At 33.4% G+C, this 24276-nt stretch overlaps 1 protein-coding gene across 6 annotated transcripts in view; it reads left to right on the top strand.

Moving 5' to 3' along the window:
- DYNC2H1 (dynein cytoplasmic 2 heavy chain 1) overlaps window positions 1-24276 on the top strand; it is a 396897-nt gene that overhangs the window by 32684 nt on the left and 339937 nt on the right. For all 6 annotated transcript variants that reach the window (XM_032285741.1, XM_032285742.1, XM_032285743.1 and 3 more), the window contains exons 18-31: window positions 918-1045; window positions 5309-5424; window positions 6353-6480; window positions 9917-10066; window positions 11075-11280; window positions 12182-12337; window positions 12427-12541; window positions 13077-13247; window positions 14147-14529; window positions 16117-16249; window positions 16351-16468; window positions 18371-18483; window positions 20982-21101; window positions 23818-23968. In XM_032285741.1, the coding sequence (XP_032141632.1) occupies window positions 918-1045; window positions 5309-5424; window positions 6353-6480; window positions 9917-10066; window positions 11075-11280; window positions 12182-12337; window positions 12427-12541; window positions 13077-13247; window positions 14147-14529; window positions 16117-16249; window positions 16351-16468; window positions 18371-18483; window positions 20982-21101; window positions 23818-23968 (2188 nt within the window). The remainder of the gene's footprint in view (window positions 1-917; window positions 1046-5308; window positions 5425-6352; window positions 6481-9916; window positions 10067-11074; window positions 11281-12181; window positions 12338-12426; window positions 12542-13076; window positions 13248-14146; window positions 14530-16116; window positions 16250-16350; window positions 16469-18370; window positions 18484-20981; window positions 21102-23817; window positions 23969-24276) is intronic.

The raw sequence follows: 24276 nt of genomic DNA, 5'->3' as shown, positions 1-24276 counted from the left end.
AAACTTTTTTTTTTTTTTTGCTTTTTGTTTTTTTAAATTGTGTCAATTTTGGGGGCTGGGCATGGTGGCTCACGCCTGTAATCCCAGCACTTTGGGAGGCCAAGGCTAATAGAACACTTGAGGTCAGGAGTTTGAGACCGGCCTGGCCAACATGGCAAATCATCATCTTTATTAAAATACAAAAATTATCTGGGTGTGGTGGTGGGCACCTATAATCCCAACTGCCAGGGAGGCTGAAGTAGGAGAATCACTTAAACCAAAGAGGTGGAGGTTTCAGTGAGTTGAGATCATGCCACTGCACTTCAGCCTGGGTGACAGAGCAAGACTCCATCTCAAGAAAAAAAAAATGTGTCAGTTTGGAATGTGATGTGGCTCTATTGTGTCAATTTTAATTCTTCTTCGAAAGCTCTGAAATATTACTGGAATTAGGGCAATTTAATGGTTTATTTCTGTTTTAAGTATGTCATCCCAACTAACTTTTGGTGTAAACTAATTGTGTTTCTCATTTGTATTGATCCTGAGATATATGACTGAGAATTTGACCAGTTTCTTAACTGCCGCTGCAATGCTTTTGCATTTTAAAATTCTAGGATGTATCTGGACACTTTCAGATTTGTAGCCTATAGTGACTCAGTTTTGCAAAAGTGATTACATCTTTGAAGTTTTATATATATTTAATTTGAGAAGAGAATCTAAACAGAGCTTATATAATTTTCTTTAAAAAAAGTTTATGATCACTGCATTTTCATATTAAATCTCTTTTTTTCTGTTTATTCTTTAGGCTTTGCAGTGAATTTACTTGAATACCACATATTTGCCTCTTTTTATTGGTTTTGATAGTTAGATCCTAGTCTTTTATTATATGTTAACATATTGGTTCTATGTCTTTAGTAATACGTTTTTCATTCTTTAAACAGGAATGGATTATAATTGGGCAAGTTGATATGGAAGCTTTGGTGGAAAAGCATCTTTTTACTGTACATGATTGGGAGAAAAATTTTAAAGCGTTAAAAATAAAAGGGAAAGAAGTAGAACGTCTTCCAAGGTATTGAAGGTTAATGTAATACGTAGGTTCCATAATAATTTTTTGACATGGATAGTAAGTGAACTCTCTACTTAGTGGTATGAAGTCAGATCAGCTTCTTAGCTCCTCTAGATCTCAGCTGTGACACTTGAGTATCATCTGTGTAGGGCATTACAGATAATAAAACAAAGTTTTCCTTTTGGAAGCTCTGCTGGCTGAGAACTATTTAGGTGAAATAGACTGGAGAAAGAGGCTTCTATCTTGATATGACATGAGAAGCTATGTTTGATGTGCATTGGCACAGTCTCCGTGTGGTTAGACACTACTGGTGAGAGCATCCTAGAGAATATAAAGCTGGTGACCTTTCACTCTGCTTTTGTACTACTCTGCTTCCTTTCAAGATGTCCTGGAAGGCACACAACATAGTGCTGCTTCTAGATATTGCCCTAAATGTGGACAAAAGCCTCTGAGTGGCATCTCAGCTGCTTGAGAATATAGCCTACTTGTATCTGAAATTCTCACCACCAGAACCACTCTTAGCAATAAGTTCCATGAAAGGCCTTGTGTAATGGTACATATATCACCTATAAAGGATAATATCACTTTTATTAATTTATGTTTTCATTCTTTCAATAAATACTTAGTGAGTGTTTATAACATGCAAAACTTTGTGCTGTAGGAGTACAAAGAGGAAGAAGACAGAGGACCTGAGATAAATTTCTTATTCTCTGGTAGTGCAATAAGACAAATATATTTGATGATTAAGTCAAGTACATGCAGGGTTTAAGTAAGTGAGCTTTGGAATTAGGTAGCTGTTACCAGCTGTATGACTGACAGTCATTGAAACTGTGAATCTAAATTTATTTAGCTTTAAAATATTAGCAACAATAGATTGAGTAATTTCCATATAAGTAACTGGCACAGAGTATATTTTCAATAAATGTAAGTTACTTTTGTTATTAATATCAGGTGGAATAGCCTATATTCCATATTAAGACTGAACTAAAACTATGGGGATTCAGAAGATGCTGACATCCCCTCCATCTGGGGCAAAATGGATTTTGATAGGTGCAAATGAAAATGGGAGTGTAAAAAAGAGCCTCTTAGGAAGAGGATTTGTGTTGAAAATATGAAGTTGATTAATTGAAAATTTTATTACAGTTAATATTTTATTAGGCATTAGAGGGAGATGATCCTGAAAGGTATATATAAGGTATAGATTTGGGAGTCATACATTCAAAAATAGAGAATTTGGATTTTATTCATTTTGGAATGATTAGCTTTTAAAGGGTTCAAAGTGGGAGTGTCAGTAGCAAAGCTGTTCATTAGGAAGGTTAATCTGGAAACACTGAGATAATATGTTGGGATAAAGAGATCCTGGAGGCAGACAGTCTAGTCTGTCAGTCATCCAGAAGACCAGTAATAATAATATAATTATTATTTTTTGAGATGGATTCTTGCTGTGTCACTCAGGTTGGAGTATAGTGGCATGATCTCTGCTCACTGCAGCCTCCGTCTCTTGGGTTCAAATGATTCTTCTGCCTCAGCCTCCTGAGTAGCTGGGACTACAGGCATGCGCCACCACACCTGGGTATTTTTTTGTATTTTTAGTAGAGACCAGGCTGGTCTCAATCTCTTGACCTTAGGTGATCTACCAGCCTTGGCCTCCCAAAGTGCTGAGATTATAGGCGTAAGCCACCACACCTGGCCATAATAATTAATTGAATTACCTTGTTGGAACTAAAAATGGGGAGGAGGAAATAGTATGAGGAATTAAGAAGTCTTATTTATTGGAGGAAGATGAAGGATTAGGAATAGGAAGAGACAAATGACTTGAGGTTTTGATCCTGGGTGATTTGGATACCGGTAGTACCATTAACATTAGTTTAAAGTAAGGAAAAGATAGTGCTTTTGGAGTACTTATATATGGGGATTTTCTTCTCTACTGGGTCTTGCCTTTGACCCCAATCTTGTCTGTCTTCGACTTAATGCTGTCACTTAACTGCCTAAGAACCTCTACTTCTGCTTCTACTATTTGTCCCACTGTAGATAGCTTTCCTATTTATGATCCTTGCCAAAGAAAACAAAATAATAAAATCAACAATGCCTATTCCATACTATATTTTTCATTTTGCCATTTCTTGCTAACGAATTAACATGTATTCCTTTAAGTGAATACACACATGTGCACATACAAACACAAACACATTTATTCTGTCAGTACTTTTTGGAAATAAGGTGTAAGATTAGAAGAGCTGTATTCTAATGATGTATTTTAGATAGTATCATAAGAAAATAACTTCTAAATATGCATCTTTGATATATAATGAGGCATTTTTCATTTCTATATGGCTGAACAGAACCTGTTTCGTATTATGAATATTTTCAAATGAAACATGAGTGTTTGTCTTGTCCATAGCACTCTGTAATCAGTAAAACTTCTTTTCTGTAATTATATCACTTTATGTTAACTCATTAGCAAAATAGAGTATAATATAATCTTTTAGGTTTTCCAAAATCACCTATCTTCATGTATCACATATCAGAAATCATGACTCTTTATGTGTCAGGATTTCAGGAATCTTATAATTTCATGTGTCAAGAAAATTGGCTGTTATATATAGTTTTTGGTTGTTAAGAACTGTAGTTTAAACTTCTCCAGCTAGTAGGTGATTGAGAATAAATAAGTAAAACTTTGAAAGAAAATTATATTTTTCTGATAAAATAGTACTTAATTAATACATGTAATTGCCTCTTAAGGATCTCACCTTGCTCTGTGCTTTAAGAAAAAAGCAAATAGCTTTCCAAATAATCTTTTTGACTAAAGTTTTCAGATTTTTTTAACTTCGTAAGATTTAAGATAAATATGAGGTATTCCTCAGATGAGTGAGTCTGGTTCAGCTTTTCATTACTTAGAATATTACAATTTGCATTGGGCTACAATGGAAATAATTACTCATCTAAAAACTTTATACTTGTTTTTGATTATTAAAAAGTACGTTTGTTTTATAAATTGTTTTAACTATAGTAAAGTACAGAGATAATTCCTATTAATATTTGATGTTTTGGGCATATTAGTATATATACTTAAAAATGTAGAATATACTATATCCTGCTATATATATATATATTTTTTTTTGAGACAGAGTGTCACTCTGTCCAGAGTCTTGCGACCTCTGCCTCCTGGGTTCAAGTGATTCTCCTGCCTCAGCCTCTCGAGTAACTGGGATTACAGGCAAGCGCCACCAAGCTTGGCTAATTTTTATATTTTTAGTAGAGACGGGGCCTCACTCTGTGGGCCAGGCTTGTCTTGAACTCCTGACCTCAGTTGATCTGCTGGCTTTGGCTTCCCAAAGTGCTGGGATTATAGGCATGAACCACCGTGCCCGGCCTATCCTGCTATTTTTATTGACTGCTATTTCACTGGTATTTTGCCATGTTATCATCTACACTCAAAAATGTGATTTTTAATTATATGGATATATAAAAATTTATTTTGCCATTTCTATATTTACCTTGTTTCTAACTTTTCCCTATAATAGTTAGTGCTTTCATGAAGATACTTGTATATAAATTTTGGAGTTTGCCTTGAAATTTTCCTTAGGATAAATTCTAGAGGTAGAATTGTTAAGACAAAGGATATGCCAATTTAAAATTATTTGACATATACATTGCTCTTTACAAATATTGCATTATTTTATGTTCTAACAGTTCTGGGAATTTTGTTTTCCCACACAATTGAAGATTCAAATTAACCATTCATTACATTTTTTTGATTTTAATAAGTGTCTCATCTATTAAATGATGAGACACAATGGTGTCTCATCATTTTATTGTTTTAGTGCTTTAATAATCTAAATTCACTTTCTATCTATATTAATTTTGCCTTATTTTTATTGTTTGTATTTTGGCTGCAAGATGGTAAATTTATTTTATAAATATTTAAATAGGCGTATTACATGCTGTGACAAGAGGAGCTCATGAACATTTAAATATATTCTTTAGATACTTTAGTAATTCATAATGTGCCACGTTTCTTTTCAAGCTGATATGCTGGATGATTAAAATTGTAGTATCATAAAATCATTATGAAATGAAAAACTTCAAAATAGTATGTGTAAGGCATTTTTGCTAAACTAAATCTAAATGTGCTTAAAGATTACCATGTTACTGTTGACATATGTTTTTAAGCATATTTACATGAAATCATTGTAATATTATATAAGATGCTTTTTTTCTAGTTAGTCTTTTCTGTATCAAAATATGTCGATTGACATTTTTCAGTGCTGTCAAGGTAGATTGCTTAAGTATTAATTGCAACCCTGTGAAGACTGTGATTGACGATCTCATCCAGAAGTTATTTGATCTGCTTGTTCTTTCTTTGAAGAAGTCCATACAGGGTAAAGACACATTTTAATTTTTATTTTTACTTAATTTGATATGTAGAAGCATGTATTTGATAGTTATATAATGTAAATTTCAACAATCATTAAAAACCAAAACTGAACTAATTGAAAAAAAGTAGGAAAGTCTATATTCAATCTTTAAGAGGTCTAAAATGAAGACATCTTTATTATTTGTAGTCTGAGCTAGTATCAGATTGTTACATATGTAATTGAGAAAGGTAGGTGATTTTGGTATAATGCATTTCTGTTTATATCCTCAAATGACAAAGTATTTTATACCACAGTTTCTTCTTTTTCCTTTTTTTTTTTTTTTTTTTTTTTTTTTTGAGACGGAGTTTCACTCATGTTACCCAGGCTGGAGTGCAATGGCGCGATCTCGGCTCACCGCAACCTCCGCCTCCTGGGTTCAGGCAATTCTCCTGCCCCAGCCTCCTGAGTAGCTGGGATTACAGGCACGCACCACCATGCCCAGCTAATTTTTTGTATTTTTAGTAGAGACGGGGTTTCACCATGTTGACCAGGATGGTCTCGATCTCTTGACCTCGTGATCCACCCGCCTCTGCCTCCCAAAGTGCTGGGATTACAGGCTTGAGCCACCGCGCCCGGCCTCTTCTTTTTCCTTTAAACTGAGATGTTTTAGTATGTTATATAAAAGACAAAAAAAGTTCAGTAAAATTTAAGTGCATTTTAAGCTTTTCTTAAAATTTTTAGATACAATGCGAAACAAGTAAACTTTCATAGAAAGAAATTTCTTTGCTTATTCCACATCTTGAAATTTTGTTTTATGAAAGCAAATGATAATTTAGAACTTACTGTATTCCATGTAGTGATTTCTTCTACTACCCCTTGATTTAGAAAGTATGTAATTTAGTATTTTTGATGGTAATAATTACATTTATTGTATTTCAATGTTATCACTCAGCTCATTTACATGAAATTGATACATTTGTTACTGAGGCGATGGAAGTCTTAACAATCATGCCTCAGTCTGTAGAAGAAATTGGTGATGCAAATCTTCGATATAGTAAGTTACAAGAACGGAAGCCAGAGGTGAGAATCACAAAGTAAAGTTACTTTTCACTGCATGAGAAATGTTTAAATTAGGTAATTTTATGTCATTATTTACAACTATATGATCTCAACATTATAAGGAGGTCCACAATAATCTGGCTCAACTGGTTAGTTCGTAATTAGACTCTTGATGTAATTGATGTAATTGGTGTAATGAAACAGTAATAGTAATACTTAGTATTGTTTTGAGATATACTTGCAGTCTGTTTTATGATGTGGCATATTAGAGTAAGAGTAACCTTAAATAACCCTGTTACCTTTAGAGTTATTACTTTAGGATGCAAAACTATGAAGTTAGAGCTAAATTAGGAATACACATACACACATACATACATAATGGAAGAGCTCATAATTAAATACAAAGGAGAATGGTAAAGATTCATAAAAATGTATCCAGAAAACTAGAGCCCAGAATAGAGAAGCCAAAATTTTATAACATATTATAGATGATTTTAGTTATTTTTAGAGTAATAAAGAGAAATCATTCAAATTAGTATACAAACTTTTATGTGCCCCCACCATATGACAGACTTAAAATTATAAAGAGAGTTTCAAGGTGAATAAAATAATATACTGCCCCAATGGAAAGAACTACAGACTTGTGTATGATTGACTTAAAGGTATAAAAGAGGGTTTAAAGGTGAATAAAATAATACATCTGTCTAGTAGAAGGAATTAACTAAAATAGGAACGGTTATATAAGCTGTGGCATTTAGCAGAGGCATTTATTTATTTATTTGATGGATATATATGGATCACTTGACGTATTCCAGTCATTGTACTAGGAGTTGGGGATGCAGCTGTGAACATATTCTATTCTCATGGAACATATGTGTGTGTGTGTGTGTGTGTGTGTGTGTGTGTGTGTGAGAGAGAGAGAGAGAGAGAGAGAGAGATAGAGAATGAAAGAGAGAGAGGAGAGAAGTGAGGATGAGTATGCTCAACTAGGGGATATTACTTAGGGTGGATGATCATGGAATATCTTCTCAGAGAAAGGACATTTGAACTGAGACCTGAAAGATACGAAGGAGCCAGCCATTCTGAGATTTGGGGACAGATCATTCCAAAAAGTATGAATAGCATGTACAAAGATCTTAAGGTAGAGAAGGACCTTGGTATACTTAAGGAATAGATAGATGTAAACATTATCAAGGAAGTTAATTATCAGGAAAGCATAGTATTCAAAGAAGAGAATGGTATGAGGTGCCATTGGAAAGAGAGGCAAGGGCCAGATTACGAAGATGCTTTTAGACAATCATAAGAAGTTTGTACTTTATTCTGAGTGTAATAAAAAGTCTTTAGAGGGCTTTCAGTGGGGGAATGACACAATGTCTCTGAGATTTTAAAGTGATGACTCTAGCTGCCCTGTGGAAAATGAATTGAAGGGAGATAATAGTTGTGGACAGGTCAGTTAGTAGGATATTACAAAATGATAGACAAGAGATGATGGAAGCTTGTATCATGTAGTAGTAGAGGAGATAGAACTGGAGAGATTAATGATGTATGGGGGATGTGGTTAGAGAAAGATAAATCAAAATGTCTCCTAGGATTTTGACTTGAGCAACTGGGAAAGTATTGGTGTCGTTTCCTGGAATAAGGATGACTAGAGGAGCACATGGAGTTTGGAAGTGGTGGAGATTTAGTAGTCTGGTAGAAATTGAATGAGGAATGTTGAATTTAGAGTAAAGGTAAGGACTACAAATATAAATTTTGCAGTCTTCTTTATATCCATGATATTTAAGCCTTGGGATTAGCTTAGACCAACTGGTAGATAACAAACAGAGGGTTTAAGACCAGGCTTGAACCTTGCAAAATTTAGAGTTCAAGCATAGGAAGAGGAGTAAAGGAAATGAATGGGGTGTGAGGAAAGACAAGAGATTGTAGCATCACAAAAGATAAAAGGAGAAATTGATGTTGTTTGCTGGGAGCAGCAAGCAATTAGGTATTATAAGAGGTAATATGTGAGGTAGGAAGTGCCATGAGATAATAAAAGAAGTAGGCAGAATCTCCATGTGAGCCACATAAAGGACCTTAGAATCTCATATTCTGTGGGCATTGGGGAGTTGCTGCGTTTTATGTAGCAACGTATTTGTAATTCTCTTTTGGTATGTCTCTTTCTTGATATGTGGATTTGAGGGGTAGGACTGGAAGTAGGTAGACTAGGAAACTATTGTGATATGTTTTACAGGCTAATTAGAGTTTTGTCAGCATGTAGAAAATTAAGCTCCTGGGGTGGTCCAATCATAGTTTACTTCAGCCTCAAACTCCTGGGCTCAAGCAGTCTTCCTGCTTCAGCTTCCTCAGTAGCTAGGAGTACAGGTGTGCACCACCATGCCCAGCTAATTTAAATTTTTTGTTTTTTAGAGATTCACATTATTTTTAGATATTCTCACCATGTTTTTTTTATAGGTTCTCACTATGTTGCCCAGGTTAGTCATAATCCTCTCACCTCAGCCTCCAAAAGTGCTAAGATTACAGATTTGAGCCTCCAGGCCTGGCCAATTGAGTTATAGTTGAATTTCCTTTGTTGTCTGTTGTATTATATATGCACAGTGATATTTAAAAATGTTTAAATGGGTTTTATTGCTTTATTGAATAGTAAAAGTATAGATATTTATTATAGGATACTGTTGTTTTACAGAGCTTTAAAAGCCTTAGAAGCAATCCCAACAGTTTAGCACCAATTAACTTATACCCAAACTGTTTAACAAACTGTTAGCTATATACAACTTAGGACATTTTAGTTAGAAACCCTGAATGCAGGAGCTTAATTTTACTTCTTTAGTTGTCTGTTTCTTAAGTATCTTTTTTGATGACTTTCTCTTCTCTACTAAGTAGGATAATTTGGTTAACGTATGTTCTTACATAATCACTAATTTTAGTTCCTTTAGAAACCTCTTTAGCATTTTTTTTTTTTTTGAGAAGGATTCTCACTCTGTCACCCAGGCTGGAGTGCAATGGAGTGGTCTCAGCTGACTGCAACCTCTGCCTCCCTGGTTCAAGCGATTCTCCCGCCTCAGCCTCCTGAGTAGCTTGGACTACAGGCACGCGCCACCACACCCAGCTCTCTTTAGCATTTTCTTGTGAATGGAACGTTTATAATAAGTTTATTTTGAAAGCTATAGTATTATCTTTATGGATTTCATTTAGTCTCATATTACTACTTTATCTTTTTTAACCTCTGATTTAGAGTACCTTATTTGGGCTTGTGTATAGTAAAAAATAACCATCAGGAGGTTTATATACAGGAATTTTTTTTTCTGCCAAATCAACGTATCTAGGAATTTAACAAATCATTTAAATGCAAAACTTTTATTTTAAATATAAAGTTATGAAACAAAGACTAAAATAAAATCTTAAGAGATTTAATAAAATAGATTGTCATTTACATTTGTTATTTTTTTTAAACCTTTAGATTTTGCCCTTATTTCAAGAAGCTGAAGACAAAAATAGACTTTTACGAACTGTGGCTGGTGGAGGTTTAGAAACAATTAGTAATTTGAAAGCCAAGTGGGATAAATTTGAGCTAATGATGGAAAGCCACCAACTTATGATTAAAGATCAGGTTAGAACTTTTAGTTATTTATTAAAATGGAAAGCTCTTTCTCACTTAAGATTTCATGCTTATCTTTTACAGCCCAGGTTTATAAGAATTTAATGTGTCTGGTGAAATTGATCTCCCTGACTATTTTTATAGTACATACTTTATATAAACGATGATTGTTTCACATGGTTTTTCTTTCCTTCCTATCGTACCAAGAAGAAACCAGTGTCTTTGAAATGTAACATTATTTATAGTCTTATGAATGAATTTATTGCTTATGTACTATGTATAGCTTAAGTTTATTTCTGAAACTCATATTTTCTTTAATTACTAAATTTATTAGGATATCAGTTTGACTATTCTAATGGAGACCCCCAAAATTGTAGCTTACATTTCTCTCTCACATTATACTACAAGCTGATATGGTGCCTCTGCTCTGCAACTTTGTCTGGGTCCTAGGTTTCATCAATCTTATTTGTCTCCCATCTCTAGGATATTGTCCAGAATGGGTTATTACCACATTCAGTTGCTACCAAGTAGGGTCAGGAGAGAGGGAAAGAGAAAATGGCACCGTCTGTCTTTTAAAGACACAACCTGGAAGTTGCACATGTCTACTGCACTCGTATTTTATTGAGCAGAAGTTACCCTTAGGCTCCAGCCCTTTGCTGCATGGGAGACTGGGCAATCCCCTCCTTAATTTAGCAGCTATATACTTGGAATAACCAGCAGTCATCAAACAAACATTTTTAAATTATATTACCTTTGTTGTTAGTAGTACTAGGTGTGGTTAATCACATGAATGATTTTTAAATGATGTTATTTGAAGGTTGTCTCTTGTTATAAGTTTTTGGTCTAATTTATATCTGAATTATTTTATTGAACTTGGAATTAATAAAATCATCCTTTGAAAAGTTGACATTGGTCATTGATATTTTTTCACTTTTAAATAGAAAATATTGGAAAGAAAAGTGTGAACTCAAAATGAGATTTTATTCTGCATTAAATTATTTAAACTCTATTGTCTTATAGATTGAAGTGATGAAAGGAAATGTGAAATCACGTCTTCAGATCTATTATCAAGAGCTGGAAAAATTTAAAGCTCGTTGGGACCAACTAAAACCTGGTGATGATGTTATTGAAACTGGCCAACATAATACTCTTGAAAAAAGTGCAAAGTTAATAAAAGAGAAAAAAATTGAGTTTGATGATCTTGAAGTCACAAGAAAAAAGCTGGTGTATGTTTTTTCTTTAAAACTGATAGTGTTAATTTTGAAACAACAATTTATATATCAAGCTAGTAATTTTCTCATGTCTGTTATCTTCATACCTTTTCTCATAAATTTCATCACTTTTCAAAATACAAATAATAAGCATTCATTTACTGTTGTCTTAGGAGTCATAGTTGTGTTATATAAGGGTATTAAGAGAAAGCAAATTCCAAGAAAGGCCTAGGAGATAAAAATTTACCTAGCAGTTGTATCAGGGGGTTGGAATAGTCACTTTCTTTTAACTTATTCTATTTAAAAATGAAATATGTATAATTTTCAGAAAAACTACTATTAGTGCCTCTGATAAAAAAATGAATCTAGCAGAATAAGTAATAATAAAATACTTCAAAGAAAAAAATGAGTTGTTGACTTATAAATAAAGTATTAAATTTGAGCACTGCTTTAGGTTTGTTCTATTTAAGTAAATGCTTTCGTAAGTGAGCGGAGGTTTTGTTACCATAATTACTAAATGGCATTATACTGATTAGATGAAGGATATCTTATGCTCTAGAAGCTTGCCCTTTCAACTGAGAAGAGTATTTTTTTCCTAGATTAATCTGTAGATTTATACAATCTCAAATATTTACATATATGACATATATTATATACATATAAATTCCTCTGTATTACTAACTCAATTTTGACTTCTTTGGAAAAAATGTATATTAATGAATTTATAGAGTTCATATATGAGTAGGTAAAATAAAATTCTCATATTAAATAGGTAGTTTCTTATTGTTTCCATTATTAAACATACACATGTGTATGTGTACACCCATACAAAGAATGCAGTATAAATAACTTAATGATACTTAACAGTATCAATATCTGTTTTTAAAATGTAGTATTTCAATATTTGTTTCTATAGTGATGATTGCCGTCATTTTAGACTAGAAGAGCCTAATTTCTCTCTGGCATGTAGCATCTCTAAAGATATTGAGAGCTGTGCACAAATCTGGGCCTTTTATGAAGAGTTTCAACAAGGATTTCAGGAAATGGCCAATGAAGACTGGATCAGTTTTCGGTTTGATTCAAAAACAATATTTAGACTAATAATTTGATTGATTTATTTTTGGATATAAACTTTGTAATATGTTTTCGGTATGTTTACAGGAGTAAGACATACTTGTTTGAGGAATTTTTGATGAACTGGCATGACAGATTAAGGAATGTCGAAGAACATTCAGTGATGACAGTGAAATTACAATCAGAGGTTGACAAATATAAAGTGAGATTGTTTTTCTTATTTTGCTAATTAAAAATGATGTTTGGAGCTTTCATATATCTTTTTCTTATGTAGTGACTGAACTGTATAATTTTACTTTACACGTTTTTCAACTAAATTATTCCATTTCATGAAGAAAATAGGAAATACAGAGTAAACCCTAGAAATTATTGCTACTTCTGCTACCAATGAGAAAGAAGTTATAAGCTAAGAAATTTATGGTTAAAGTAAAAAAATAGTGTTTATACATTCCAGTCCAACATAGGTTCTATTCTAAAATAATAAAAATATAAATAGTCTATGTCATGTTTTAAAATATATTAAACTACAAAGAATAATTTGTGTGTATCCATAGCAACATTTAATAAAAAGTTTTATACAATTCTGTTTAAGAATATGATTTTAAGATTATTAAACAAGGAAATGGAGTAATTAAAATTTGGTAACTAATAAGCATAAACGTAAATACAAATTTGCATTTTGCTTATATATATGTATATATGTATACCTATGCCTTTTTCTTTTTCTTTTTTAACAGATTGTAATTCCTATCTTGAAATATGTGAGAGGGGAGCATCTTTCTCCAGATCACTGGCTTGACCTTTTTCGTCTCCTTGGACTTCCTAGGGGAACTAGTCTAGAGAAACTACTGTTTGGTGATTTGCTCAGAGTAGCTGATATGATTGTAGCCAAAGCTGCAGACCTTAAAGTATGCATCACTTTTATAAATATCCCTTAAGTGTGGCCTTTTAAATATACAATTTTGCTTCATATTTTGTTTAAATATTTAAAAAGTCTTCCTTTAAGAAGGGAATCAGCTTCAATCAAAAAATGAATAAACACAAATCATTTTACATAAGATACATTAAAAATTATGTGGTATGTTACAAATAGAAGCTAGGGAAAACACAAATCCAGAGAGTTAAACCAAGAATCAGTTTGCTAATCAGGTTTAGAAAAGGTCTCAGGTAAAAGTAAAAGTTGTCATAATTCTATTAGAAGTGACAGACTTTTAGTGTTGCATTGTGGCCATTCAAAAATATAAGGACTCTTGATGTCAGATCATTTTATTTCCTATCAAAAAAATAAACCTTTGTGTTTGTTAATAACTCTGGAATGTTTTAAAATAATCTTGAGAAGTTATGAAGCATGACTCTTGCAGAAGGTAACTCTAGTTGATTGTTAATCATTTTAGATGTATCAGAATCTACAATAAGATTACAATATAATTTCAGAATTTCTTTTGTTCAAAATATTGGCCTTTTGGTCTGTAATACTTTAAATAAGCCAAACTAGTTTTGTCTTTTGGGTTGGATGCTTTATTTTTTTGCTTTGCTTTTTTAGAGAAGTAAAAAGAATAAGGAAGAACTTTGTGTATACTTTGACCATGTGAACCAGGATACTTTGTGTCTTACATGCTTTGATAAAATAGCCAGTAATTCTCTTGGGTTGCATGTAAAATAGGGCCACTTAATTTTTTTTTTTTTTTTTTTTGCCTTATGGTGAAAAGCCAGATAAAATATATTTTTTCATAATATACTTTTCTATTATTTGCTTATGTGATAATTAATGTTGAAGTAATAAACATGGATATTTTGTGTTAAATAGGATTTAAATAGTCGGGCACAAGGTGAAGTTACAATCAGAGAAGCTTTACGTGAACTTGATCTTTGGGGAGTTGGAGCAGTGTTTACATTAATTGATTATGAAGACAGCCAAAGTCGAACGCTGAAGCTGATTAAAGACTGGAAAGACATAGTAAATCAGGTTGGAGATAATAGATGCCTTCTTCAATCCTTAAAGGAGTCTCCTTATTATAAAGGATTTGAAGACAAAGTGTCAATTTGGGAAAGAAAACTTGCAGATTTGGATGAGTACCTGCAGAATTTAAATCATATTCAGAGAAAGTGGGTGTATTTGGAACCCATTTTTGGCCATGGAGCATTGCCAAAAGAACAGACACGCTTCAACAGAGTTGATGAAGATTTTAGGTCAGTACAACAATGTAAGACATAGACATGTGGTATTTTTAAAAATTAATTCATATTGTGGAGTAATACAAGCAAATACTTTTACATTATTGGTATCCTGTGTGTATTCAAACTCTTTCTTTACTAGATCCTTTTGAGAAGCTATTCCTCTTATTCAAGCATTTACTTTTTGAACCGTAATGGTGTGGTCTCTGTTCTTACCACTCTACCTAATAATACATACTTCCTAAAATTACCAATTATTTTCCTGTTTTAAATTCAAATGGCATTTTTCATTTCTTATTTTACTTTATCTCTCATTAGTATTTAATAGAGTTGAGCATTTCTTCTTTCTTGGAAAGTCTCTGCTGTTGGCTTTTGTGATATTGTGCTGTCTTGGTTTTCTGACTGTCTCTCTGGTTCTATATCTAGTTCCTAGTACTTAGCTGTCTCCAACCCTTTAGATGTAGTCACTCTCCAGGCCTCAGCCTTTGATTGTTTTCTCTGTGTATTCTCAGGTAATCTTAACTACTGTTAGCATCAGTTCTCTTGTCTGTGCTGAGGTCTCCTCACCTTACATATATAGCCCATGTTTCTCTTCTGAGCTCCAAGTCTACCAAACATCCTCAAACAGAAGGCTAAAACTGAAGTCATGAGCTTAACTTTTCAGTTCCTTTCCAACAAATCTTTTTTCTTTCTGATTCCTGTTTCAATAAATGGCCAAACCTAATTGCTGAAAGCAGAGACATGATGGATAACTTAGATATCTCCTTCTTCCACTTTTACATAGATTAAGTTGCCAAATTTTGTTGATTCTAACCTACTTAGTATATCTTGAACCAAACACCATTATAGAAGTATATTTGTACTTCTCCTTTTCTATTCTAAAGTTCTGTATCTCTTACTTGGACTATCCACATTAACCTTCTGACTTGCTCTCGTATATAAGTTTTTCGCACAGCAGCCAGAGTAACTGTTTAAAAATGCAGGTTCAGCACTTTGTTTTACTCCTCTAAATAAAACTTTAAAATAGTTTCTCATTGTGCTAGGGATAAAGCATGATCTGCTCCTTGTTCATTTCTCTATCCTTTTCTTGTGCTGCTCTCTGTTTTGCTTTGGTGACTCTAGCTTTTGTTTTTTTCAGACATACTTATCTTTTCCCCAGAGTCTGTGCCAGAAACTTCTTCTACTTACTTACTTTTTATTCTTCATCTATATATCAATTTAAATTACTTCCTTAAAGAAGTCCTAGGTTATGGGTTGCGCTATTAGCCATTTTAACACTACTTTACTTTTCCTTTTTAACATTTATCACAATTTTATTTAAATATTTCTAGAAATTATTTGATGTCTTTTGCTGTCACTCAACGTTAGCTCTATGAGGTAGGGCTTAATATTAGCTTAGCAAATGAAATATATAAGATAATTTATAATATGGGAAGTTAAAAATGGTAATGTGATATTAATTTTTAACATTCCTAGAGGTATAATACTGTTATAATAGTGTTACCTCTAGTTTGTTTTAAGCAGGTAAAAAAGTCTTAATCTCCTTCTCTTACCCCCTAAATAATGAAAATAGATGTGATGATACTTTTTTTTCTTTTGTAGATCAATAATGACTGATATCAAGAAAGACAATAGAGTCACAACATTAACTACTCATGCTGGAATCAGAAATTCTCTACTAACAATACTTGATCAGCTTCAAAGATGTCAGAAATCATTAAATGAATTTTTGGAGGCATGTTTTTTAAGCAAAAATGTATAATAAATTGTGAAGTACTTGATATCTTAATTATTTGAAAAAAGAATGCTATTTTTTTTTGTTTCTATTTTTACTAGGAAAAACGCTCAGCATTCCCACGATTTTATTTTATTGGTGATGATGACTTATTAGAAATATTGGGCCAATCTACTAACCCATCAGTGATTCAGTCTCACCTTAAGAAGCTTTTTGCTGGTAGGAGTCAACATTTATTTAACAGATGTTTATTGAATTTCAACTATCTGCCAGGTCTAATTTTATACTCTTGGGTAGACTACTGAATACAGTAGTCAGTTCATATACCCAAATACAGTTCCTATACCCAAAGAACATACAGTTTAATGGGAGAGACAAGGTTGTAAGCTGACAAATATAATATAGAATGACAATTCTGGTGATTGGCATAAGTATGTGGTGATATAGCTGCATCCGTGAGGGAATTTAACTCAGTTTTAGGGCATTATGAAGTAAGTGACATCTAGGATGTTATCTGAAAAATGTATAGGCCTTAGTTAGAAAGAAGGTGGGTCGGCAGTCGGAATAGGTTGTGCAAAGGCCTGGAGTGAAGGAGAATATGCCTCTTCATTATTGAGTTTAAGGTCTCCTAAATGACATCCAGGTGGAGATACTCCATAGGCAGTTATTGTCAGTGAAGAGACCTAGGTGTGAATGTAGGATTGGGAATTATTCATATAGAAATAATAGTTAAGCTTTGGAAACAGGTAAGAGTACGTGGAGGGAGAGTGTAATATCAAATGCCTCTATGTTGTAGAGTTGAGTCACTTCAATGGGATACCTATTAATGGCAAATGAATTAGGTTTATTACCAAAATAATGAGTATTATTTTCTTAAAATACTTAATTTGCTTGGAAAGACCAAGCAAATGAATGCCTCTGTAGGGTAAAAAGCTCTATAGAAAAGAGCTGTATTTTTTAAAGTAAATTTATGAAGTAAAATAATTTTCATCATTTTAACTAATAGTCAAGGATCAGCAAAATATAACCCATGGGCCAAATCTTGCTTACTGCTTTTTGTTTTTTAAATGAAGTTTTGTTGAAACATAATTCTGCACAGTAGTTTATGTATTATCTGTAGCTGCTTTCATGCTATGAATGTAGAGTTGAGTAGACACTGACCATATGGTCCAGTAGACTTAAAATTACTCTGTGGTCCTATACAGAAATATTTATGAATTCCTGTGTATCTGAAGCTTTAGGATGCTTATATTTGTAACTATGATTTGGGCAATTGGAGGCAGTAAAATAAAACTCTTGGAATCAGAAGGCTTGTATTCAACCAATATCCCTACTATTTATTAATCAGTTATCAAGTTACCTCTCTGAAATTTAGTTTTTCTCTTTATATTGCAAATAATAATATAGTTTTTTTGTGAAGATCACAATGAGATTGTATGTTCAAGTTTTTTATATGCTATAAAGTGATATGAAAATTTGGGAGAAGGGGAAGTCTTAGTTGCCTTCAACAAATTTACCTGTTCATGGGCATTTGGGTTATTTCCAGTTTTTGTCTGTTATGAATAAAGCTGTTGTAAACATTCATGCAAGTCTTTTCGTAAACATATATTTTTATTTGTATTGGATAAACACCTAGTTTTGGAATTGCTAAGTTATGTAGTAAGTATATGTTTAACTATTTTAGAAACTGTCAAATCATTTTCCAAAGAGGTTGTAATATTTTTCACTCCTGCAAGAATGTGAGTTAGGACAATTCTTACTGATTGGTATGCACTAGTTGATTAGGTTGCCTAATTATTTTTTTCTGGAAAATGGTAGGAATGAATAAACAAATATATAAATATATATGTAAAAACATTCACAAATTTGGCCAATGGCCATATACAGTTGATATTGATAAGAAATATTTCAAATAAACAGTAAGAATATTGATTAAGAAAGTGATTTTTTTCCCCTCAATAGGACACTTAAACACTAGGAGCACTATATTTTATGTGGCATACATTATAATTCAATTATATATGTTTTAGGGTATATATTAACACTATGTGACACATATATTGTATCTAATAACTATGTCTTTAATCCTTTTGCATTTAAATTGTTGCTTTTATATTTCAGGTATTAGCAGTGTCTGCTTTGATGAGGAATCAAAACATATAACTGCAATGAAATCTTTAGAGGGAGAAGTAGTACCTTTTAAAAATAAAGTTCTTATATCAAATAATGTAGAGGTAAGCAATTCTTTTTCAAATAGGAAAACAAAAAGAATTAACTATATATGGACTTTGTTTCTAAAATAATTTAGTCAATTTAGAGGATAAAGTTGGTTAATTTAGGCATTTCAGGAAACTCAGTTTGCATCTTAAAATAATAACTTGTTAGTTTCAGAGTGTTTTGATACTAAAAAGAATATGGATTTTATGTAATTATGGAAAGAACCTTGGCCTTGGAGTAAAAAAAACTTAGATATCAATCTTAGCTCCATACTTATTAGCTATGTGACTTAGAGTGTTGGTTTTCTTTCTTTTTTTTCTTTCTTTTTTTTTTTTTGAAACAGGGTCTCACTCTGTCACCAAGGGCTGGAATGTAGTGGCATGATTATGGCTCACTGCAATCTCAAACACCCAGCTAATTTTTTTTTTTTGTATTTTAGTAGAGACGGGGTTTCACCATGTTGGTCAGGATGGTCTTGATCTCTTGACCTCATGATCTACCCACCTCGGCCTCCTAAAGTGCTGAGATTATAGGCATGAGCCACCGCGCCTGACCCGAGTGTTGGTTTTCTAATCAGTAAAATCATCATCTGAATACAGATGGGGTATCGCTTATCCAAAGTGTTTGGGACCAGAAGTGTTTTAGATTTCAGATTTTGGAATATTTGCATTGTCAGTTCAGCATCCCTAATGTGAAAATCTGGAATGCTCCAATAAGCATTTCCTTTGAGCATCATGTCAAGCTCCAAAAGTCTGATTTTTGATGATTTTGGATTTCAGATTTTTGGATTCGGGATGTTCAACCTGTAACTGTTGCAAAAACTTTCAATTAAAAAGTAAATGAGATAATTGGCTTTAAGTACTCTAAGTGCTTGGAACATGGTTCTCAAGAAATTTTAGTTGTCTTTACTCTTTAAAATACGAATTTGTATAAGATGATTTGGGTGAACAAGTAAGCATACAACTATTGATTAACTGCTTCTGCAGGACCGGAAGTAAACTGATTGAAGGCCTATTATAGGACTGTAGCTAAAACTAACTAGCAATAGGTTGTATCACATGGAATTGTAATTTTTCAGTTTCAAATTATCTTCCAACTGGAAGTCAGGGCCCGTGTATTATCATGTGCATGTCCATGCAGTCTAGCAAAATGTTTATTCCTGGTTAGGCTTCAACATTTTATTGGATATCAAGTACATAAATCAGTTGATTGAAAACCTGGGAGATTTGCTAACCGTATTTGGTTAAGAGTTGTTTTTTTTTCCGTCTCTTGTAGTTTTGTTGAAAGTACACAGAGAGAGCTTAAATTTTAGCAACTGGGCTAGAGCAGGTATACCAGCAAAGGAAAAGTTGAAACTCTGGAAGCTTTATGATGATTAGCAGAGTATATGTCTCTTTTGCCATGCACTGAGAGGGAAATTCTCACTTTTTAGCTTCAGTGAATTTTGATGCTATTTTCAATACTGGAAAATGCTCTACAGATGAAAAAAAAAAAGCTGAAACTCAGAGTTATTTAAATATGCAATGATGAAAGGCTAAGATTGCAGCTTTTGCTTTTTTATTACAATGACATGTTTTTAAGGTTAAGAAGTGATTCATGGCCGGGCACGGTGGCTCAAGCCTGTAATCCCAGCACTGTGGGAGGCCGAGGCGGGTGGATCACGAGGTCAAGAGATCGAGACCATCCTGGTCAACATGGTGAAACCCCGTCTCTACTAAAACTACAAAAAAATTAGCTGGGCATGGTGGCGCGTGCCTGTAATCCCAGCGACTCAGGAGGCTGGGGCAGGAGAATTGCCTGAACCCGGGAGGCGGAGGTTGTGGTGAGCCGAGATCGCGCCATCGCACTCCAGCCTGGGTAACAAGAGCGAAACTCCGTCTCAAAAAAAAAAAAAAAAAAGAAGTGATTCATAAATATTCGTTGTGTTTCTATCAATCATCATTGTTATTTTAACTTTTATTTTATTTATAATCAAGTGAGTAGAAAAATACATTACACTTTGAAACAAAATTAGTTTTGTTGAACGAAGCAACCTAAGTGTCCCCCACCTCCCAAATAATACATTTCATCCTGATGAAGCAATAGTTTCCTATGGTTGCAACTTTAGGAATATAAGATTACTAGGACAGGATGAGCCAGGGAACTTAGCCAGCCATTTAGACCCTGATTTATTGGCCAAATGATCTGGTTTGTTTTGTCATAATGATGAACCGAAGGGTCAATTTTTAAATGCTCATATTTTATTGGTTTGTATAGATACAGTCATGGTAATGTTAGCCACAGATTTATGAGTTTTCACACTCATCATCGAAGAGCTGAAAAAAATTGTTTTCTTCAATTTATTTAAACTGTTTACTAAGAAAATAAAGAATTATATGCCTATAACACATTTTGGGAGTGTGATGTTCAGTAAGAATGTATAATACCCCCTCCTGAAATAAAATAATTGAGTAAGTCAGTAGATTGTATATTTATTGTATATCTTGTATATATTATTTTCCAATTTATTTTTCAGACATGGTTGAATGATTTGGCCTTGGAAATGAAGGAAACTTTGAAACAGTTGTTGAAGGAATGTGTTACTACTGGGCGAAGTTCTCAAGGTGCAGTTGACCCATCTCTGTTTCCTTCACAGGTAAGGGGGCTTACGTGTAGAAGTTACATAGGAATGGTACGTGGAAAGATCCCTGACTTAGAAGCCAGGAGGCTCAGATCAGTCGCATCTGTTTTCTCCCTTTATCTAACAGTTAATGGGCAAATTGCTTAACTTCTGAGTCTCGGTTCCTACAGCTGTAAAATGCGGGGGATGAATTGAGATACAAGCAACCTTGGCCAGTGGTGGGTAGGATGGGGAGGAGGGAATCAGGCATCTAATAGCTTCTTGGTTCCAGATGATTAGTCCATCATTGATGGAGAGGCACAGGATCTGTAACACTCCTGTCCCTACCTGTCCACCCCTCCCATGAGATCATCTAAGCATTGGAGCTGGCAGGAACTTAGCAGGTATTGGTGTAAATCTGAAATAGTCGTAGCACTAAACTGTAATACTGATGGGGAATTTGAGATTGAGGTCATACGGTGAGTTACCGAGACTGCTGCAGCTCAGGGTTAATAGGAGTTCATCCCTGAACACTGGATACTAGATATTTAGCTTACAAAATTTGTACCAGTCTATATCAAAATGTAGCACTAAGACTTATGTTAAACATGCTGCATTAATAGTTGGGCCTGACTAATGTTACAGGTGTAGGTCATCAGGAACTTTAGTTCTTAGTGACTGTGGAAGGTAGACATTGGGATGTTTCACGATTTCTCACAGAAAAACCTACCCAGCAGCTCTCAAAGTTATTTGATTTTCAAATAAAAAAAATGTAGTGGCTATTGGAACAAGTTTTTATGTTGGTTTTCTTAAACTTGGAAACTTGAAACAGTTTACATTTGGAACCATTTTCACATACTTGCCATTTGTATCTTTTAGCATTTTAAGGCAAACTGAAATGTGTTTGAAAAAAGAAAAGCTCAAGTTCTTAGAGAAAAATACAAGTAATCATCACTGAATAATCAAAGCCATTGTAGAACCAGGGTAGACTGCCTTATTGCCACTGAAAGTGTTTCTTAGTACTCTGTCAAGTTCCAGATAGGATTTATAAATCAACTTAGAATAAAAGACATAGTATAAAAAAATCTACAAAAGCAAGACTATAATATTTGGGTTGGGCAAATGACAATTGTATCAGGAGGTATAGTGGTAGATAATAGGCTAAAGACTGTTGTTGGATTTCAGCCTACAACTTAATTCCAGGCCCTTGAGCAGTCAAGTAAAAGTGTGAACTATTGAAAATGTAAATAATTCATTATCTGCTAAAATAAAGAATTCTAGTTTATTAGCAGTTAATACTAACAAATATTGACCTCAAAAGTATTTATATAAGGGGATTAAGTAGCATAATTGGTTATTATGTACTGATAATTCAATTACTTTTTTTGTTAGGATTTGAAATAATGGTAGAGAGGGCACTTTCTGGTCTGGGAAGGAAGCAGCATGGTAAAGTGGAGAGAATCTGACTTTGCTTTAAATACTAATCTTTGCCAGTTATCCTGAGCAATACATTTTGACACTTACATTACTTACTTGACCTTCAAGTACCTACATTATCAAGTCATTTTAAAGGTTATTTCATAATGTTTGCAGAGCACCTTTAGTTGTCATTACATTTTAGGTAATTAATGATATTAGTGCCTATCCAGCTGTCTTAACAGTAATGTGACTTTATAACCCAAGACTGTAACTTGACTATAACTTCTGTTATTCATTCACAGAAATTATGTAGCAGACTGTGAAAAATTAAGTTTATTGATATTCATTTATAATATAGAAATTCAGTAGTATTGCCTGGGATCAGGCTTGGAGGTGCCAAATGAGCATTTTTATATGAAAATCAAAGAGCAAAGTCTTTTTCTCAAAAGCAGATTTGGTTCTCCTTAAATGCCTCATCATAGACCTGATTAAAGAAGCTGATGAGTTTCATACCACGAAGTTTGGCCTTGACTTTGCTTAGAAGTGATTACTAATTGGCTTTCTCTTCCATAAAATAACCATAATATAGTATTTATAGAATGTTTTAAGTTGGAGTAAGAGTGCAGTGGTGCCATCTTGGCTCACTGCAACCCCCCCTCTCAGGCTCAAGCTATTCTCTTGCTTCAGCCTCCCAAGTAGCTGCGATTACAGCCGTGTGCCACCATACCTGGCTAATTTTTGTATTTTTTAGTAGAGATGGGGTTTCTCCATGTTGACCAGGCTATTCTTGAACTCCTGGCCTTAAGTGATCTGCCCATGTCAGCCTTTCAAAGTACTGGAATTACAGGCGTGAGCCACTGTGCCTGGCCAAGACAGATCTTAAAAGAACATTGGAATTTTGCTATTGTAAACTTCAGTAGTATACTAAGAAATTATTTTGAAATGCTGTAGATTGGCCTTTTATTAATTAGAATGCATCATACTTTGGTATCTTTGTAGTTTACTGATTGAAAAGAAGCCATTTCTGAAAAGAGGGGAAGAAAATGCAGAGGCCTTGAGGTTACAATAAGCATGGTGGGCTCTAGGACCAGAAAAATAGACCTGAAGTAGAGTATAGTCTGAAATGAGTTCTGTGAAGTAGGCTTGGCTGCATCACACAATGCTTTTTCTGCTACTGTATTACTCTACTAATATTTGAGGTTCCAGTATGACATTAAGATGGAGAGATCCAATATACAAGTGGCAATTTGGAAAAAGTTATCTTTCTTTAAATTTATAAAATATTTCTAAGTAAATGTACCTTTTAAAAACAATTTTTCTCTTTATTCAATAGATATTGTGCTTGGCAGAGCAGATTAAATTCACTGAAGATATAGAAAATGCTATTAAAGATCATACTCTTCATCAGATTGAAACACAACTGGTGAATAAGTTAGAGCAATATACTAACATTGATACAAGTTCTGAGGATCCAGGGAATACTGGTATGGAAAAAAAAATCCCTTTTCTGCCTGCTTTTGGGTTATTTTTTGGTATTCTATACTAATTTACCTATTGTGTTTTTGACTGTATATCTATGTTGGTGATTACTTGAAGAATTAAAATATATATACTTAAATTTTTATATTCTACTTTGAATCAGTAATTTACTAATTTAAATAGAATACAGAAACCTTACTACCATATAGGCTTCTTTATCCTTTCCTTTTAATATTGTAGCTGTCTTAATATTTTACATCCATATACACTGAAAGCTCCCTAAGATTATGTTATAAATTTTGCTTTTAACCAT

This window comes from Sapajus apella, unplaced genomic scaffold, assembly GCF_009761245.1.
Source record: "Sapajus apella isolate SASKATOON/1434 unplaced genomic scaffold, GSC_monkey_1.0 scaffold16, whole genome shotgun sequence".
Classification (NCBI taxonomy): Eukaryota; Metazoa; Chordata; class Mammalia; order Primates; family Cebidae; genus Sapajus; species Sapajus apella.
This window is presented reverse-complemented; position numbering and strand designations above follow the sequence as displayed.